The following is a 21970-nucleotide window of genomic DNA, read 5'->3' as shown; positions in this document are numbered from 1 at the left end:
ACTACGGTGTACAATGATTTATAGCCGCACAGTGCCTACTTTTGTTTGTACATAATGTGTTTTTTTTCCCTTTTAAATGGTAATGAGCTTTAAAGCATTTGTCATAATTAAATTTGAGTCTTGCACAACCTAGTGAGGTTATTATTTATCAGATGAGAAAAGCGAGATTGGGGAAATGACGTGACTGGTCTTTCCTAAATGTCCGAAGGATGTCAACCTCAGCTTTTTCCTGATTCCAGGTCCAGGGAGCTTTCTATAGCACACTTCCAAGAGGGCCTTAACCGTGAGGAGCAATTTGAAATAATTAAGGTTTCCATATGTAATAGAATTATAGTCCTGGAATGGATCTCATAGACCATCAAGTCCAGCTCTTTGTCCGACAAGTTCGGAAACTGAGGCCCAGAATCAGCAGATGAACCAGGTGGCGTGTCCGGGGAACTGTGGTCCTGCTCCCAGACTAAGTGCTTTAAAACATTGTGGGGTCCCAAATATTAGTGCTTGTGAACTTGCTTTATCTCCCCTACTAGACTCTTAAGTTCCTTGGGGGAAAGGGCATGTTTATTTTTCTAGTTACCACAGAGCACAAAGGAGGGATTTAAAAGAAGAATGTGCAACAATGGTACAAATGAAAGAAGACGGTCCCTAAAAGGAGAACTTAAAGAGAAGTAACATAAAAAAAACAAAAACAAAAAAAACCACCAACCCACCAAAAAACAAAAAACGCAATTCTTCTCCGCGCAGGCGCAGAAGGTAAGCGAGTTCTTCCGTTCCATTTGTTCCTTTGGTGTCGTACCTTGCTTCCGGCTGTTTAGTGCGCAGGCGCAGAGTTCGAATCAAGATGGCTGCCCCCGTGGATCTGGAGTTGAAGAAGGTAAAGGAGGGTCTGGAGTGGGAAGAGTGGTTTCTAGGGAGGCCGAGGAACCCTTAAGCGAGAAACCCGAGAGAGATACCTGGTATGAGGAGGGAAAGGGGGCTCCTGGGAGCCCATGCACGGGTCAGACCTCTTTGGAGCTGGGGGCCTCTGGGGGTCAGGCCGGGCCCATCAGGCTTCCCTTTCTCGGCCTATGGGCCGAGTGTCCAGGCTCCAGTCCGCTTGTAGAGCCGCTGTGGCTTGGGGGTGGGGGTGGGGGAAGGAACCCAATTTTCCGGAATAGAAAGAGGGTCGAAGCTGCTTTGAGTCAAAAGTTGGGGAGATTCCAACTGTTCGTGTTGGAACCACGCCCCCTCCCCCACTCTCCCCAATCGCCAGTGCCTCTCCAAAAGACCTGTAGAGTCTGCATTATCCGTGTTTTCTAGTATCTGGCCCTTCATTAAAAAAAAAAAAAAAATCAAAACACGAATTATAAGTGAAACGACGCTTAGAATTTGTAGAGTTAGCGAAGACACTGGAATCAGAGGATGGATTCGAGGATAAACGCAGTTTTGCTACACTGTGAGATGCTGGGCTCCTGTTTCTTACGCTACTAAGTGAGGAGCTGTGATACGGAGAAGAGCGAGGGAGAGGGGAGGCCCGGGAGTTGTTACCTTCCTTTTGGCACAGGGAGGAAGAATGTTGAATTCATTTGTCAGTTGAGGTGACCAGCCGTTGTTGTTACTTAATTTTTTTTTTTTGGTCCATCAAGGAGGTTATCCAAAGAGAATGTACTGTTAAAATAAAGGCATTGATAAAACTTAATAAAAAAAAAAAAGTTTAATAAAATTAGGGGGTTAGACTACGTAAAGGTTTCTTTCGGCTCGGAGAGGTCGTACTGTATAATTAAAAGAATTCTGGGCTTGGAGTTAGAATGCCTGGATTTGTATCCTGGGTTCTGAGTTCCTTATTATTCTGACTCTATTACTAGCAGTGTGACTATGGTCCAATCACTTCATTTTTCTGTTTTCTTAGCTTTGTTATTTGTAAAAAGGTGATAAGATTTATTCAGTCCAACTCACAAAGTTGCTCTGAAAAGAGCACTTTGTAAATCTCAAAGCATTATATAAATAGGAGTTATTAAATCCTACAAGTGTTCTTGTTTTTATCAATAGTGCTCTTTCCCCAAACTTTTACCAGTCCCTCTGATTTTAGTAGGAAGTCTTGAACCACTTGATGTTCTTATAATACTTTCCATCTCATGCTTTCAACGATTTTTTTTTTTTTTAATTTGTTTTTAAAGACCACTTCTTGGTGTTGCTTACTTGGGGGGAAAAAATCTAAAAAAAAATTTCCCTATGAAGTAAAATGAGAAGATTAAGAATTTCTGTCTAAATCTTGGCTCCTATGTATGCACATTTTCCAAAATAATTTTAGGCTTTTAAAATACTTCAGAAAGACGATGATAGAGAGCTTGAAGGGATCTTAAAAGATGAGAGTCCAACACACTCACTCTCTCACTCTCTCTCTCTCTCTCTCTCTCTCTCTCTCTCTCTCTCTCTCTCTCTCTCTCTCTCTCTCTCTTTCTCTCTCTCTTTTTTTTTTTAAAGGATAAAAAGATAGATAAATCATCTGGTCAGCCTTTATTTCTTAGAAGAAAAAAACTTAGGCCCACTGAGTTTAAATGATTTGACCAGAGTTTCACAACAAGTAAGTAGGAAAGCCAAGATTGGGACCTAGATTCCTGATAATTCTAGTGCTGTTACACTATACTAGAGAGTATATTTAGCCTTGCTTGTTTGCAAGGCCACATGGTCATACATTTCCTCTCTTAGAAAAAAATAATTGCTAAAATAAGTTTGTGCTTTTAAATTTAGTATGAGTGTATGCTTTAAGGGAAAGAGAAGACAGGTAGAGGTTACAATGAACAATATACCTCTTTCAGTTTCTGGGATATTGAATTTTTTCATATTGTTGTTAAATAGGAAAAATTGCAATAGAAAATTTTAGTCCTGAATAAAAATTAAAATTGGCTCACAGTTATTTTAACCAAGAGCTTAATAACAATTAGATTTTAGTGAAAGGCAGTTATGTGTTTTGGTTTTAAAGTAGGCTAAAGATTTTATTTTTAAACTTTTCTCTCAGTCATTTATTAATTGGAGACAAATGTGGAAAATTTCACGAATTAAATAATCTGAAACAGTCATGAGTGAGGGAAAAAGGGATGAGAGGGAAAGATGAGCTATGGTTTCACTATGCCTTAGTAATCACAAATGCTATTATTAAGGTATAAATTTGAGAGCATGTGAAAATCATTCCAGGCAGTTCAGCAAGAGTGTATTCATGGACAGTGTTTATCCCTAGAATTGGGTATGTGTAAACAGTAGTAGAATTTTGCTTGGTGTTTGTGTGGGAGAAGCAGGATATGATTCCATAACTAAATTTCCTTAGTTTTTTTTGTTTTTGTTGTTGTTGTTCTGTTATAGTGGTGATATTCTGAACCATTATTTTACACATATGGTTCACATTTTTGTATTTTCTCTCAATTTCTTCCTTGAGCTCCTGTATTGTTGTCTAATCCATTTATGTGAAATTTACATACTTTGTTTTATTATCTTTTTAATGTGTTCTGTCTCAACTAAATTATAACTTCTTTGAAATTAAGGATTGTCTCTAAAACTCTTCCCCCCCTAGATTTTTATATAGTATTTTATACCTTTCTAATTTACTTGTCATTTATAGTATATATTATTATTTTTTGAGTGCCTTCTTTTAGACTATAAAACTTCATGAGGTTAAGGTTTATCCAAACTATACTTATGTAGACCCCATGCTTTACATTAACTTTATTGTTGTTTCTTTCCCAGTGCTTCATTCACCATAGATACTTTGTAAATATTTGTTTGAATTTGTATTTCCCATATTGAGAAGAATTCTTTGCATATGATAAGTTCTCAATAAATATTGGTTGATAACTTATTCTACATTTATTGTCTTGACTTGTTAAATTGCTACAGTAATGCCTTGACTGTATTGACAATTTAAACTGTTTTAAATTGTACTTTAGATTTGATTTATTAACTTGTTCTCAAATGTCTTATTTACTAAATCAGTGACTTGTGTTTTGTTTTTGTATTTTTTTGGTCAGGCTTTCACAGAACTACAAGCCAAAGTTATTGATACTCAGCAGAAGGTGAAGCTTGCAGATATACAGATTGAACAACTAAATAGAACAAAAAAGCATGCACATCTTACAGATACAGAAATTATGACTTTGGTAGATGAGACTCACATGTATGAAGGTGTAGGGAGAATGTAAGTAAAATGCCTTTATTGGGATGGTTTGTGGCTGAATTAATTCTGTTAAAATTGTTTTATTGATGTTTTGAGGTTTGTTTTTTATAAAACTTCAAAGTCGTTTTCCAGCATTTACTCCTTTTCCTCAACTCCAGTAGAACTTGCCCTTATAATAAAAAACACTTTGAGTAAAACAAATCAATGTTGACCATGTCAAACAATTTATTCTTGCTTCCGAACTCAGTGGACTTCCTTTCTTCCTTGAAGTTATGGGCCAAAAAGATTCAGCAGCAACAAAAGTCAAGTGAACAACTAACAAAGTTCTTCCTTTAAGCTGTATGACAAAAAGATTCAGCAGTAACAAAAGTCAAATGAGCATACAACTTATATGAAAATCTAGTAGTTGCCAGTCTCAAGCATTATTCAAACATCAAGGATATCAATTTATATAAGGAAATCAATTCGTCTTGTACTGCTTTATTTTATAATCAATCATATAAATTAATTTCCATTTGTATTATAGACCAAGTGCATTTTATCTTCTCTTAGTAGGAAAGAAGGTAGAGAAACTTGATTGCAATAATCAAAGTCCATTATAATTCAATTGGTATATGTCTTTTTATTATTGTTTATATTTGTATTAAAATTTTATCTATTATTTCTATGAAGGGATCATTGCTTGAGGTTTAGCAATACTTTACACAGAAATTTTTATTTCTTAGATTTGGACCTCTATTGCTATATCTTGTTTGTGATTCATTTGTAATTAAAGACAACTTGTAAAATGGCATGAAAACATATTTAGGTTTATGAATTCCTCTATTCTCTTTGAAAATAACATAAAATAAGAGTTAATCAGATTGTTAGTTTATCAGAATGTGTTTTGTCACATTAATTTGCAGCTGTCTAAAGTCTAACATTTTCTAGTTAAGTGTGTTTTGAGAGGAAGTAAATCCCTATTTGAATTAGTTGTTGAGACATAGTAGAACAGGCAGAATTATGTGACTGGGAAGCACTGACTGCATACTTGGTATTCACTACATGATAATTTTATCTGTCGGTCTTGAGAATGTCTTTAATTTCCTTAAGACCAATGTGATGCATTTGAGTTTCACATCCTTGTCCTTTGTAGCATCTGAGGAATTTCCAAAATAGAAAATGGGGATCACTGTCTCTTACCACTTCTTTAACTTCTAGAGAGTTCTTATTTTTACTTGAATATTTTAATTTAATTTCTTCTATCTAGTAGCTAGGAACATGTCAAATACTTCCATTAAAGTAATTTTACTTATTTAACTTAAAAAAAAAAGAGATATTTAATTAGTTCACAATAGACCACTGTTCCACCCAGAATATTTTAAGTAAATACTGTTTCTCTTTTAGAAAACCTAACATTTTATCTTCAGTGATTTAAACCTTAACTTTTAATTTGGCCTTTGTGTTTCCTATATCACACTGGCAGTGTGAGTTTAACCCTGCATTGTAGGGGCATATAAGGTGAATCGAGTTTGTTTAGCTAGAATGAGAATGCATAAAGATTTGTGAGTATCAGTCTAGTCACAAAGATATTCTCTTTCTTGATGCTAAGCCTGAACTATCTATTTATGAATTTGTATTCTTGGTGCAGTATCTTTGTGATTCAGTTCTTTTTTTTTTTTTTTTTTTTTTAAATTTCTAATTATCCTACTTAAGTTTGTCTCTCTTTGGGGGATAAAAGATTTATTAACACTCCTTTTTTGTATGGTATTTAGATTGCTGAATTCAAGTATGATGGATTTGAGTACTTCCTTGTTTTAATTCCCATTTTATTTGAACTTAAAAAAAAATCCTTTGGAAAAAAAGAACAGTAACTTAGAGAGGATAGAATATTCATGCATTTTAATATATTGCTAGTGACCCAGTCCAGAAGAAAAAAAATCTGATATAAAGTATTAGAAAAACAAAAATTAGTAAGAAAATCACTTCATCAAAGGAATTTGTAAAACCATTGTTAGATCATCTGTCCTTCAATTCTTATGTAGGGAAAATTTGATTGTAATATTTAAGACTTATGCAATAGTTTATTTTGGGGTTAGTACAAGTAAAATCAAGCTTCATGTTAAAAGATGCTGGATTACTATATACTGTAAGTTGTGAGCATTCATTACTTAAAACTATATTCCTGCCCTGTGGCATGTTGCCAACACATTTTCATTCTCTTACTTCATATTCTTTGGAGAAGCTTGTTATGTAGCCTGATACTACTACCACCAATTTCTAGTTTTGCTACTTAAGCTGTTTGTGAGCTGACCTCATTGTGCTACTTTGAGAACCATGATGAAAGTTACAACTGTGGAATGATCTGTCTGAATATTTGGAGGCATTTGCTTTTGTATACAGCCTACAAGTAGGCAGTGTAGCCCTTGCATTGTTTGTGATTGAAAAGAAAGAAAATTATAATGGTGCATGTAATTCAGTGAGAGGATTATTTTTTCTATTTTTGTAAGAATTGTATTAAAAATGCATATAAGAAATGCATCTCAAAAGTGATAAGGCATTTGAAAATACCATGGTCAGGAAAAATAGAGCTGTGGATATTTTTCTAAGTAAAGATATGACTCTGTTTTGATGCCTTATCTATTTTTCTGATACTATTTCTCAGTGGTTATTTTGGTTAAGCACTACATGAATAATTTTCATCCTTTCCAAAGAGAAATTAGATGTTTTTATGGGTGGAACTTGAGTAGATTAGCCTTTAAGAAGAATGGTTACTGCCCTTTTAAAGTTGAACAGAACTGTAAATAACTGAACTATTTTAAACCTAATTTAGAGGTGTGCCGCATTTCTTTCTTTCTTTTTTTTTTTTTTTTTTTTTTTTTTTTTTTTTTTTTGGTAATTTGTTTTTGTTTTTGTTTTTACATTTAAGGAACTAAGAATGAACAATGGTATAAATCTACCAGCTAGTTAAGTGTCTAGCAATGCAGAAATTGCTCTTTGGGAACTGTGCTTCTATTTCTATTTGGTTAAGTAATTTAATAGGCTGTAACTATTATCCAGAAGAGTAAAACTTAATTTGAACACAATAAGGTATACTTTTGACACAACTCAGATTTTTTGGGGAAGATTTTAAGTTTTGCCATTTTTACAGTTGTAGAGGGATAGATTTAGAAATATGGATTCATAGCATCATAAACTTTATATAAAATAGTAATAATATATGATTTTTGTCATAGATTGCTTGACTTTGAGTAGCATTATTATGAAAATCCAAGACAAAAATGTGATTTTAATCTTTACTGTAGTTTGCTACTGAATGATTAGGAGCTAAAGATGGGGAAAAATTCGACATAGGGGAAATGCTGATTATTATTAACTTTTTGAAGTTAAGAGATTGTGAAGCAATCATATTACAATGTAATAATGTTATGAATAGCTTTGGTTTGCATGTACTTTTAATTTTTTGAATCTTAGCTCCATTGATACAATATATAGTATACTTTTTTTTTTTAATATAGACTCATAGGCTAAATTACTTCATAAGATAGGAAAAACTTCATAAGGGAACAATTGCTTCAGTTCTGTTGACACTGAATAACACACACACAACCTCAAATGAATAAACCTCCAAAAGCTTTAGTCTTCTACAGATGTCATTTATAGACATTGAGTCTTTTGAATAATCCTTTATTTCCTTAACTTGGTAGTAATTTTAAAAACTTGATGTTCAAAATTGATACTCAGTTAAAAAACAAAGTTGCTTCCTAGAATGACATCACATCACTTTTTTCAATACTGAGGACTTCAGGAAACACTTGTAGCAACTGCATAATTTTTTTTTTTTTTCTGCAGAAGAATACCATGATTCTTTCTCTTTTTCTCTAAATCCCTAAGACCATAGAGTTCACATTGGAAATCAGGAAATTGAGTTTTAAGATGTTGCTAATCATAAATTCATTATTTTGTAAAGTTTCCAGTTTGAATCCTTGAAAGTAAAAGTGTGCAAAAGTCATGTTTTTTATTTAATGTATTTAGATGGTAGTTTTTGTTTACTTGAAGTTCAGGGTTCTTTAAAAAAAATATGTGATATTGATGGAAATTGCTTATGTTGATAATTTATCTTCTATATTTATCATATAGCAAGATTAATCCATTTTTAAAATAATATTTTATTTTTCCAAATACAAGATAATTTCCACCTTTTTAAAGCAAACAAAAGCAAGCAAACAAAAAAAGGTGAAAATGTTATGCTTTGATCCACATTTAATCCCTACAGCCCTCTTTTTGAGTGCAGATGACTCTATCACAAGTCTATTGAAATTGGCCTGAATCACCTCAGTATTGAAAAGAGCAAAGTCCATCACAGTTGATCATTACATAATCTTGTTGTTGTGTGTACAATGTTCTCTTGGTTCTGTTCATTCAGCATTAGTTCATGTAAGTCTTTCCAGGCTTTTCTGAAATCGGCCTTCTCAGTTATAGAATGACAACATTCCATTACATTCATATGCCATAAGTTATTCAGCCATTTCCCATCTTATGAACATCCACTCAATTTCCAGTTCTTTGCCTGTTACAAACATTTTTGCATATATGGATCCTTTTCCCTCTTCTAATTCATACGTTAAAGAATTAAATGATTTATGAAATTTCCTCAAAAGTAATTATTAAGTAGAATAAAACCAAAATAATTCAGTGAACCTCTGAGTGCATAAAAATGGAAGAAAAACGAAAAGTATTTTTTGGAGCAGCTGGATGGTACTGTGGATAAAGCACTGGCCCTGGAGTCCTGAAGATCTGAGTTCAAATTGGCCTCTGAGAGTAATTGAGTGACTGAGCAAATTACTTAATCCTGATTGTCTCCTGCTCTAACTTTTCCCCAAAAGAAAAATATTACTTTGCTATATTCAGGTAAATCAGCAAGGTAGAAACTTTCTGAATTTTGTTACCCTGATAAGGAAGAATCGTGTGCCATGACAAGCTGAACTCTTAACAGGATTTCTGGTAGGAGAAAAACAGAGTAAGCTATAGTCAAGAGTTTTCTGATTTTAGCTGTCACTTATCTCATAGTGGCAAATTTAGGAGCAGTGTGCTATTTAATCTGCTTGAGATGAGAAGACTCATGCTTCAGTTAGGGAACATAATCTGCTTAATGAAACATCCAAAAAAAGTTGACAAGAAAATTGACCTAAATGTACTTAAGACTATATAAATGAACAAAACTATAACAATGAATTACTAATACCTCTTTCTCAACTTTTCTATTTATATTGGGACTTGGCTGTGAGGTTCATTCTGTTGTAGTAATTAGGAGTGTAGATTGTTGCATATATAATTAGTGCTTGTGCTTTTGTAAAGAATGTATGCTCATGTTATTTTTAGAATTTAAGTTCAAATGGACTTGTCAGGAGGAATGTTTGCTCCATGATGGCCAGAAACTCTCATTGCCAGCTTCTTGTCTAAGGAATATCACTTAACTTTAGAAATTATATTGGCTTATTTAGAAGACACTATTCTATTGGCATTAAAGAAAACCCAAATGCTTTATCATCATACAAAGGAAAAGTTTGCAGAGCAATACAAATTCACTATTTAAAAGCATATTTAGTTAAGTTTTTATTGATGTCTTTTTTTTTTTTTTTTACATCATCATAGTTTTCCTCAGTGACTGTCCCTTCTCAGTCACTTCTCTTCCCAGAGAGCCATCATATAACAAATAGTATTTTTTTAAAAGTATTTTTAAGTAAGAACATTACTGTGATAGGCCCTGTTCTTTATGTTGTTCGGCCTAGTGTAAAAAATTACGACCAAAGTATATATCCTGTGTTAGTCTATGTTTAAAATGCACAGGATGGCTCCACAGATTCTCTTTGGAAAGGCAAATAATAAAGGAAATAGAATTAATTTCATTGTGCCTCTAAGACAGCAAGAAACTTTATTTCATGGGACACTTGGTTATCTTGCATTGTGGTGTTTACAATGAGATTAATAAAAAGCGTACATGATGATAATTGCAATTTATGCACCAACAACTTTTGAAGAGCTTCTCTGAACAACTTGATTGATGATATCCTCCAAATGAAGTTGGTATTTTAACACTCATTTATTCTGGACTGTAGTGAAAGTGAGTACAATGAAAATTACTTTGGAAAATTTGGTAGGGTTAAGAAATTGAAGAGATCAAAGCATTATAGACTATTGAAAGCCTATATATAGGATATAATGAATCTGTTTAAGAAGAAAGTTGGAGGTCATTGAACACAGCATCACAAAAAATTAAATAGAATATTATTTTCAAGTGGAAAAGGACCGGTTATTGATAGAAAAATCATTTGAGAATTAGCTGTCTTTATAGTCAGACCCACTAGGTCTTTTTTAAGTTGTGTATATGAATTTCTAAGTTCTGTTCTTAAGAATAATTTTAATTTAATTGTTACTGTTAGTGCTGTACTAGAGTGTAGAATCTAGTGGTCCTCAAATTTTTTAAATAGGGGGCCAGTTCACTGTCCCTCAGACTGTTGGAGGGCCGGACTATAGTAAAAACAAAAACTCACATCCTGTCTCTGCCCCTCAGCCCATTTGCCATAACCTGTCGGGTTGCATAAATGTCCTCACTGGGCACAGTTTGAGAACACCTGTACATGTTGTCTTGTTACAGATATTTACAAAATTAAAAGTGACTTACAGAGATGGAGATTTAAGAATGACTGCTTATTATTATAATTCTTTTGTGTGGATAAGACTTTTTTTTTTTTTTTTTCTTTTTGCTGAGGCAGTTGCAGTTAAGTGACTTCCCCAGTATCACACAGTTAGGAAGTGTTAAGTGTCTGAGTTCAGATTTGAACTCAGATCTTCCTGACTTCAGGGCTGGTGCTCTATCCACTGCGCCACCTAACTGCCCCCTTTTGTTTTATTTATTTATTTTAACTATTCTCTATAAAGTTCTTAGGAATAACTTTGGAAATATGAAGAAAAGTATTTGAATGCATTTTTTTCTTTTTAACAATTTTAAAAATATTTTCTTTTTTTCCTAATTACATATAAAAACAATTTTAGCATTCTTTTTTCAAATTTTGAGTTCCAATTGAGAGGATGTCCATCAATTGGGAATGGCTTAATAAACTGTGGTATATGTTTGTGATGGAATGTTATTGTTCTATGGGAAATGAACAGAATGCTCTCAGGGGAAAAAAACCAAACAAACCTGAAAAGTCCTCCCTTGAACTCAAGCAAAGTGAAATGTACTGTATATAAAGTAATATCAATATTCTAAGATGACCAGTTGTTACAATATTCTAAGATGACCAGTTGTTAATGACTTTGCTATTCTCAGTAGTACAATCATCCATGATTACTCTGGGGGACATATGATGATTGTGTCTGAATACAAACTGAAGCACTCTTTCTCTCTCTCTCTCTCTCTCTCTCTCTCTCTCTCTCTCTCTCTCTCTCTCTCTCTCTCTCTCTCTCTCTCTCTCCTTAATTTTTCTTGATTTTAATTTTCATTAGGGTGAGATCTGTGTTTTCTTTCATAATTTGACTTTTATGGAAATGTTTTGCATACCTTTACATATGGTATCTTAATTGTGGATGGGGATAAGGGAGAGAACCTAGAATTCAAAAAATTTAAAAACAAATGTTAAAAAACTTTTAAATGTAATGGGGGAAATATTAAATAAATACAAAATATTTTTTTGTTTAAATTTTTGAATTATAAATTCTTTTCCTTCACTCCCTCCCCTCATTGATAAAGCAAGCAATTTGACATATTATATGGCATTGACATGTAAAACACAATCCATGAACATATATATATTCTCCCCCTCCCCTCCCCCCAAAGCATATAAAGCATATGCATAGATAATTTTCAACATTCACCCTCAAAAAACCTTGGAACATATATTTTCTAAGAAAAGTGGTGTGTATATAAAAATAAATAATGTGACTGAAAGTTTATGTTGGGTTCAAGAAGATAACTCAGAGCCTGAGGTAGGTCTCTTATTGCTGTGTAGAACTTTTGTTCTGTCATGGAAAATAGTTAAAAAAAATTTTTTTTCAGGTCAGCAATCAGTAACATTTTGTAAGTTGTAGGTTCTGTACTGTACATTATTAAGGTGTTTTTATCTTTTCACATGGTTACATTTATTACATATTAAGATTTAAGAAAAGTTAGGAAACATTTTTCAATGTTATCAATAAAACTGGGCTATGATAGTTTCTGAACAAATTTGATTACTTCAAAAAGTTGACCAAAGGTCCAAGACAAGATACATTACTTCATCAGTTTCCTTCACTGACCCATTTGCTGTTGCCAGTGGAATAAAATATGATAAGCAAATTTTTATTCAATGTTTTTATATATCCATATGTTACAGTGCAACATTGAGATCAAAATATTCTTTTAGACATGTACCTACTCTGCATTATCAAAGTTAGGAGGACCTTTTCATTTGAAATTTTGATTTTGATAGTCATTTAGCAGTTTCTATACACTATAAAAATAGGCAAAAAAAAAAAAAAAAAGGCATGCATTTGCTCATAGTGAAGAGCAGTACCTTGAACTAATGATAAATTTTAAGAATGTTTTTAGGTGTCATTGCACACCCAGTAGATCCAGTGTTTGGTCATGAATTTTTAGTAAATAATATAGAACTAAAAACTGTTCTTTAATTATGCTATTTAGACAACATGATGTCCATAGAAACATTGCTATTAAAGGAATAATGAAATCAATCAAAATAGTCTACGATCAACATACATCAAAGTCAGGACCCAGTTATAAGTCTATAAATCAGTGGTTGTCTATACCTTCTTAAAGAGTTAAGATACATGCATATATTAGATTTAATACATATTTTTACCATGTTTAACATATATTGGATTACTTGCCAGCTAGATAAGGGAATGGGGAAAGGGGAGGAAATTGGAACCCAAGGCTTTTCAAAAGTTAATATTGAAAAATTAGCCATGCATATGTTTTGAAAAGAAGAGTTAAGATACTTGATGAAATAAAGAATTGTGAGAGGAATATACTGGGAGACAGGGAAAAGGAGAAGTGAAGTGGTATAAATTATCTGCCTTTCAGAAGAGGCAAGTAAAGCTTTTACAGTGGAGAAGAAGAGGGTAGGGTGAGAGAATAAACCTTACTCTCATCAGAATTGACTCAAAAAAGAAATAACATGTATACTCAATAGGAGTATAGAAATTTATCTTACCTTGCAGGAAAATAGGAGGGAAATGGAATATGGGAAGGGGAGGAGAATGATAAAAGAAAGGGCAAGTTGGGAAAAGGAGTGGTCAGTACTAAAACAATTTTAAGGAGGGACAGGGTGAAAGGGGAAAGAGAGTAAATGGGGGTAAATAGTTAGCAATAGTAATTATAAAATAAATTTCTGAGCAAATTTCTTTGATAAGTCCTCATTTCTCAAACAGAGGGAACTGAGTCAGATTTATAAAAAATAAAAGCCATGCACCGGTTGATAAATGATTAAAAGATATGATCTGTGCCCAAGGGTCTATAAATTCATGCATATCTTTTGATCTAACAACACCACTGCTTGGCATGAATACCAAAAAAGAAAGAAAAAAAAAAAGGGAAATGACCTATGTATATTAAGAAATATTCTTAGCAATTCTCAGGATTAAAAAAAAAAGGAAATTAAGGGGATGGCCTTTCAGTTGTGGAATGACTTAATAAACTATGGAATGTGTTTTGATGGAATATTATTGTTCTTTGGGAAACGATAAGCAGGATGCTCTTAAAAAAAAAAAAAAAAAAAAACCTGGAAAATTCTCCATGAACTCAAACAAAGTGAAATGTATTATATACAAAGTAATTATACTATTTTATGATGAAGATTTTTATTTTCATTAGGTTGAAAGATTTATTTATTTATTTGCTGCTTGACTCTTATGGAAATGTTTTGCATAATTTCACAAGTGATTTCTTAGTTGTGGGTAGAATCTAGAACTCAAAAATTTTAAAAACAAGTGTTTAAAAATTTTGTTTTGAATGTAATGGGAAAAATTAAATAAAATTTGAAAATAAAAATTAAAAAGTTAAGATACTTGACTCAGGCACAGATGTTCCATCTGGATTTTTAAGAAGTTTCATGAACACATTTTGTAAGCTTATAATGGGCAACATTGATGTCCTGGTTTCCAGCCAGTCCGCCTGCCAGCAGTGAAGAGATGCTCCTAATACAACATCTGTGGATACAACATCTAGGATAGAATACAGCAGAATACTCAAACAGCTGTTATGTGATGAACTAATGTGTAGTAATGACCAGCAGAGATTTTTTTTTTTTAAGTGTTTTAGGGATTGTGCATTGTGTTTAACTGTAGATGACCAAAACATTGTAGTAGAAGATGGATATATAGCTGTGAAAAGGAGAATTTATTTTTGAGTAAAGACTTTAGATCTGAGAGGCAGAATAGCAAACAGATCTAGCATTACCAGGTGGAGGAAATAAAAATTAAATGATTATTATGATTTTTAAGGAGTCATACATAGATTATAATCACTTAGTAAATAGCATCATTTTAGAAAATGTAGTATATACTTTGTATTCACTAAATAAAGACATGAAAATGATATGGCAAGTTGTTTAGAGAGCTGGCCCTAGGAACATACAACTTCATGTTCTGCCTCTGACACATACTGCCTGTATATGTGTCTTCTATACAAGTTACTTAACCTCTCAGCATTCCAGGCAAGTATCCAAGATTACAAGTTGCTGAAGAGATGCTGATTTGCATTGTTAGAGAAAATTCTTTACCACTTATTTCTTGTACCAATGAAATCACAGGTCCTATCAAAGATAAAAAAAAAAAAATGACCACTTTTTTCCCTCGTGTCCTCAAAGTGGAAAGCGGATAAAGTTTGGAAAAAAGATCTAAGGCATTTGTAGATGAATCTATTTTGAGACAATATTTTGTTATGTGAAGGTTGAGGATTTTTTGCCTAACAAAAAGGGATATGGTTTATATAAATTATTAGGTGCTATGTGTGAACTGCTTTAATTCACAAGTTCTATCCATCTGTCTGTCAATTATGATATGTCTATAGTACCAGAAGATGAGATATACTTTTAGCCTGATGATTTCTTAACTCATAGTGAATTTTAAGCCATAATAATCCAGCTGGGGCAATTTTCAACATTTTTAGTGTCATCACTCAAAACTTCTTCCTGTAATGAATTTAGATTTAATTTTAGTGAGTCTGAAATTACTCTGCTTGATTGCATGTTTATGGGTCAGGACTAATAATTTGTAGCACATAATTATTAGTAGAAAAGAGGAATAAAGTTCTTATTAAAAAAAAACCTTTTCAATATTACTTTTGCATTTATGGAGTGTTTTATGCTTTTTGTATTTATGATTATGTTTTTAAAGGAGGATATGTGTCCTGGGAGCTGTAATTTTAATTGACTTATAAGTTGTTCTTTGAGGAAGAATAATTAAACGAGATTAGGGGTATCTAGGGGATCTCTATACTGAAGATGACATAATTTTGAGGACATTGAAGAATTTATTCTCATAAAAAGAAGGAAAGAGGGAAAGACGCTGAATGTAATACAAAGATACTGAGTACAGAGTTTAATGTATGTAAAGATAAAAAAAAGACATATATGATATTGCTACAAGGGGGAAAAAAGCATTTAGGAAGATACCAGTAACTACTTACTACAGACTTTCTCTGTATTATGAAAAATATATGTGCATTCCAAGGGCATCCTTGCTGAAAACTTGAGATAGGACAGGAATGGTTTTGTAAATGATGTTCTAAACCAGATCACATCTCTGTAATTAAATTTTTGACTAAAAGATGCAACTAATACTTTTATTGTACTCTCCTTGCAATTGTTGATTGTAACAAACCTTTGATTTAGTTGAAGACAGTGCAACCTTGAGGATTCTCCTCCAACAAAGTTTTTCTTGTTAGAGGATTCCTTGTTAGAAGAAAACTTGGAGAGAACTTTGTTTGATATTCTGATTATTTATATTAAGTTAAACAAAAAATAGAAGTACATGTTTATCAGGTATGTTTGCCATTATCATAGAAGATAATAGTGTACTGTTTGAGTAGAAGAAAGATTGATTTCCTGTAGAGGACAATGTAGACATTGTGTTGTTTCTCTCAAGCTCTGAAATATTTCATGGCCTCTTTTTTGGGGGGGAGGAGAGGAAGGGAAAGCAAATGGAGTTAAGCAAGTGTTCAGAGTGACGTAGCTAGTAAGTATGACTGGACTTGAAAATCAAATCTTCCTGAATCCAGGGACAGTGCTCTATTCATTGTGCCACCTTCCTATCTCACTTTCTAAAATTCATAATCACTCAAGTGTTCAGCCTGATTTTCTACAGAGGAAAAACTAGGAGGGTGAATTAATATTGGCCAGTCTATGATACACTATGATACATCCATTTGGATGGAAAGCCCATTTGAGCTGGATTATCAGTACATATGCTTTGGATAGACAAATTCTGCAGTTTACAACTAATTGGACCCAGAATTGACTAGGAGGAAGAGAATAAACATTAGGAAAACCACATAGCACTTTTGCTGGCCTCTTGCTTCTCTAAAACAAAATCTCATCTTTTTAATTCCAGTTCTTCCTGTGATGGTTCTTATAGGATTACAAATCATGGAATAATACTGCATTCTGAAGAAACAAAATGGTTACCTCATGAGTGACAATAGAAAGATGCATGGTGGACACAAATAGGCACCAGTAACATACTGCTTCCAAAAAGTGGCAAAAGTAATAAAGTGCTATGTAATTGAAAGAGATTAGTAGTTTTTATAGTGAGGAATAGCATTTTTGGATAACAAATAGTTTATATGCTGCACTGGTACCCACATAATGTCAAGCAATGCAGAAGAAAGCCTCCCTCTAATATGTATTCCTGTAGAGAAGTTATAGTTATATATAGATAAGAAAGAACATAGATAAGAATAGCATAGGCTGAGAATGCATAAATATTTTGTGATTTCTGTTGTTAGATAAAATAGCTATATTAGTAAGATCACAGATCCTATGAAATAAATGTTCAAGTATATCTGGCATTACAGTGGTTTCTGACAGCTTTATATAAACCTAAATTTCTTTCAGGCATCAGATCTCTTCTACTTTCAACTTGATTATTAAGTTTGACATCATCTAGCTATTGTGATAGATTTTTTTTTTCCTTTTGTTTTAAGTCAGTATTCATTGAGACAAGCTTTTAGGAGTCTGTTAAATGTATTTGTTTCTAGCTTTGGTGAATTCTGTCTGACCTTTGAGGATGATACAGAAAAACATAGGCACTTGAAAGGCATGGAGATGTGGAAAGTATGTTTTGCTTGCTGAATGTGCTTGCTTTCTAGTAACTTTATTTTCTACTCAAGGGATTTAATATCTACTCAGATCCTTTCTTTTTAAAGGCTACATAATAATGACTTGACCGCTAATCTTAGCTTTGAAAGTTTTCCAGATGCTAATAAAGATGATGCGTTGGTGACCTATTATTCAAATATTCTTCTTAGGCCATAAGTCAAGGGCATTTTGAAAAATGTACATTTTACTGTGAAAGCATGTCTGGCTTAAGAGACTTTTGGATGTAATCTTGTTTTTGTCAGTCTGAGAATTTTGTGTCTTGGATTTAATTGACAGCTGTGTGACCTGTTGTTTTTCTGCATTTTACAAGGTGACTGAGCAAGTACCATCCCAAATAGCTCTCTTTATTCTCTTAACAAACTGAAGTGTAAAATTTACTTATATTGTCAGTTTTAGCCTTAAAATCACAAAGAGCAGGTATTCTTAGGATTAAATGAGAATTTTTAGAGATGGTTATCAAAGCAAAATATCTTACATAAAATTTTTAATCTGTATGAATATAAGAAGTCATTTAGGCCCATAAATGAGTAAGATTTTTTTTTAAAGGATCAGAGTTTTCATATAATTAAGAATAGCATCACCAATCATAATAACTGATCTCTTTACCTAAGGTACAAGCTTCAAACACTCAGGTTAAAAAGAAATATATCAGGTCCCAGGAGAGTACCATGGGATTGTCTTCTGGCAGTCTGTGGGTATGGTGAGTGGAAGGAGAAGGAGCTGGAAGAGAAGATATTGTATCCTGGGCATTTTCAAAAAAATAATTGGCCCTTGATTTGTACTGATTTCACTTGATTTATATATAGATGTACATAGATAGATAGATATAGATATATAGGTATATAAAATCTTGTGTATGTAAAGTCTATGAATGTAGAACATTTTACTACACATATCTCTTAGTATTATAGAGTTGATTCAGGTAATAACATATTTGGCCTTTTGTTCAATTCAGTAAACATTTATTAAGCACTTACTGTGTGTGTGTCACTGTGGCTGAACAACTGGCTAACTCTCTGAAGTTCAAACATACAAATATTAACTAGTGCTGAAATAGAATCATTTGTTTTTCATTAATTGTAAAATTTGACCCATAAAGTACTTCTCTTGGAATATCTTCCAGATATCTTGTATTGTTTATTTTAGGTTTTTCCACTTAAAAAATTTATTTCTAGGAAATGAAAATACATAATCTTTTTGAGAACATAAATTAAAATTGTGGTAACTCATTTTTCGTCGACACTTTTCATTTGCAAAGAAGCACTTTACTTATAGCAACCCTACCAAGGAAACTAATCTATATATTATTTAAAATTTTTATTTTATATTTTTGTCTTTATATCACATATTTTTCATTGTATCCTTTTCCTCTTCTTTCCCTGAGAGTATCACTTGAAACAAAGAATAAAAGGGGGGGGAAAATTTTCAATTAACTTTATCAAAGTATTATGAAATGGCTATATATGCAATGCTTCATACCTATGTTTTTCTTTTTCAAAGAAGTTGGGGGGTGGAGTGCTTTCTCATAGCTCTTTTGGGCCAAGTTTGGTTATTATAATTTCCCAGTATTCAGTTTCTTTTGTTTTGCTTTATTCTTTACTTTTATATTGTTATAAATATTATGCATATTGTTTTCCTGATTCTACTTCACTTTGATCAATTTACATTTCCTCTTGTGCTTCTCTATGCTCAACATAGTCTTCTTATCTTAAAGCTCAATCATTTTCCATTTCATTTCTGCATCCATCCCCAATTAGTGGATATCTACTTTATTTAAAAAAGGTGACTGTTGTATTTTGCCATTAATCCTTTCTTTCGTCATAGCTGAGTCTCTAGTTTATAAATTGTTGGAGTCAGTGTTCAAATCCAGCCTTAGACACATACTACTATGTGAACCTGGGTAAGTTATTACCCTGTAAGCCTCAGTCGACTCATTTGTAAAAAGAGTGGTTATAATCAGATAACATAACCCATGTAAAAGCACTTTGCAAATGTTAAAACTCTGTATACATGTTAGCTATTATTATTATTATAGCACAGTAATACTCTGTGTTACATTATAGCACAGTAATATTCTATTACATTCACGTGCCCTGGTTTGCTTAGCCATTCAAAATCAGGGCAGAACTACTTTGTTTCCAACTCTTTGCTGCTACAAACTTGTTGCTAAAATTATATTTTATGTTGATGCATATGAATTTTTTTTATTCTTGTGGTTTAAGCCTAGCAGTGAAATCTGTGGATCAAAGGGTGGCGTGTATATTTTACTCACTTCCTCAATATAATTCTAAATTTCTTTCCAGAAGGGTTGGAACAATTCACGATTTTACCAGCATTGCCTGTCTTTTCATAATCTTTCTATACATAGATTTTTCCCATCTCTTGTTTTTTTGTAGTCCAGCTATTATTTTTTCCATTTTACAGATAAAAAAGCTTGAGGTTAAGAGAGATACTAAGTAAGGACCTATACCTAGTAAGTTGTATAACAAGAACTTTAATTCAGATTTTCTAAATTCAGTTTTTTATACTCCTATCCCCAGACTTGTTAAGTCAGTGGTAAAATATAAAGAAAGTGAAACAGATAATTTGCATTTAAATTTTTTTTCCCATTTTTTTTTAATAACACTGACTGAATATAAAGAGGAAAAATGTATTTTCCTTATTTGTATTTTTGGCCTTTTAAAAAATAATAGGACTTATACACTGCCTTTTGTGTGAGGAATTCATACATACACTAAATGCACTGATCCTTACACAGTACTTGATTGTATGACTTTAAAAGGTCAAGGATTACTGTTGTTAGAAAAATGGGTGAGGGAGAACAGCAACTTACAGATTTAAATATAAATATAGCTTTAAATATAGCTGGATAAAATAATTAGTGAGCTACAACTTATAAAATACTAAATGTAGTTTAAAGATGTTTAAACTATTACTTTTTGATATCTTTTTGGGGGAGGGGGTTGTTTTCCTCTTTCTATAAACTTGTAACATAATTCTTTCCCCACCAAGAACACTGAGTTGCTTTCCTCTGAAACATAATAACACACAAACTATTTCCTTTGGTTTGACTAGTAAAACTTCCTTTCCTTTAATGAATTTTATTTATGGATAATAGTTTGTAGTGAACAAAACTTTCTTGCTTAATTTTCAACTTTTGTTTTCTAGGTTTATTCTTCAGTCCAAGGAGGTAATTCACAACCAGCTTTTAGAGAAACAGAAAATAGCAGAAGAAAAAATTAAGGAACTGGAAGTAAGTTTTAAGCAAATGATATCTGAAATAAAATTAAAAATGAGGGATAAGGAGCAATCTGCACTTAACTTATATGGAAGTGAAAAGCAATAAAAGATCTTATATCTATATTCTTTCACCACTGAAATGTAAATTGGAAGAGGTTTGTGCTCTTTAAATGGATAGGATGGGGAATAAGGAGAACTTATTTAAGAATTCAAAGAGCTTGCATAGATTTTGCCCATTGAATTAAATGAAAAACCTCATTTTTTTAAAAAAGAGAGAGAGAGTGAGTGAGTGTGTGTGTGTGTGTGTGTGTGTATATTTGGGGAGGAAGTCAGGCTTAAGTGACTTGCCCAGGGTCACACAGCTAGTGTCTGAGACAGATTTGAACTCAGTTCCTCCTGACTCCAGGATCAGTACTCTATAAACTCTTACTGTGTACCAGCTCTTGTGCTAAGCACTGTAGGTGCATATAAAGGCAAAACTTCTCTCAAAATCAGTCTTTGGCTTTCAGGTTGCTCCTAGGTAAATATGGGAGACAGCAAGTAAACTAATATGTTTAAACAAAGTAAATTGGATATAATCTGAGCGAGAAGGCACCAAGATTAAGGAGGACTGGAAAAGATTTCTTGTATAAGGTGGGACTTTAGCTGCCTTTGGAAGTCAGCCAGGGAAGCTAGGAGATGGAGACAAGGAGAATGAAAGAAATTTCCAGATATGAGGGATAGCCAATGAAAATATCTGAAGTAAGAGATGAAATGCCTTATTCTAGAAACAGCAGGGAAGACAGAGAACATAAAGAGGTGAGTAAGGTACAAGAAGACTGGAAAGGTAGGAAGGGGCAAGGTTATAAAGAACTTTAACATTCTTTAAAAAGTTTTTAGTTCCATATTTTCTTCTCTCCTGCCATCTCCTTCCTCCCCATTGTGAAGGCAAGAAATGATATTGGTTATACATTTGAAATTATGCAAACCATTTCTGTATTAGCCATTTTTTTAAACCAGAAAACAAAGTAAGGCTATAAAGCACTTTAAAAGGCATACAGTTTTTATATTTGATCCTGAAAGTAATAGAGATTCAAAATTGGACTTTTTTGAATGGTGGCAGGCAGTATGTGACATGGTCAGACCTGCTCTTTAGATCAGTCTAACAGCTAAATGAAGAACAGATTAGAATGGGAAGAGATTTGAGGCAGGGAGAATAGCTATAAGATTATTGTGATCTAATTGTGAA

The 21970-nt window shown here is 32.8% G+C and overlaps 1 protein-coding gene across 1 annotated transcript in view; it reads left to right on the top strand.

The window, feature by feature from the left end:
• The first annotated feature begins 741 nt into the window (after window positions 1–741).
• Window positions 742–21970, top strand: part of PFDN1 (prefoldin subunit 1) — a 56029-nt gene continuing 34800 nt past the window's right edge. The window contains exons 1-3 of the mRNA XM_074291550.1: window positions 742–871; window positions 3999–4165; window positions 20671–20755. Coding sequence (XP_074147651.1) covers window positions 839–871; window positions 3999–4165; window positions 20671–20755 — 285 coding nt within the window. The 5' untranslated portion in view covers window positions 742–838. The remainder of the gene's footprint in view (window positions 872–3998; window positions 4166–20670; window positions 20756–21970) is intronic.

Source organism: Sminthopsis crassicaudata, chromosome 2 (genome assembly GCF_048593235.1).
Source record: "Sminthopsis crassicaudata isolate SCR6 chromosome 2, ASM4859323v1, whole genome shotgun sequence".
NCBI classification, from domain to species: domain Eukaryota; kingdom Metazoa; phylum Chordata; class Mammalia; order Dasyuromorphia; family Dasyuridae; genus Sminthopsis; species Sminthopsis crassicaudata.
Note: the sequence above shows the minus strand (reverse complement) of the source record. Positions and strands in the feature narration are given on the sequence as shown.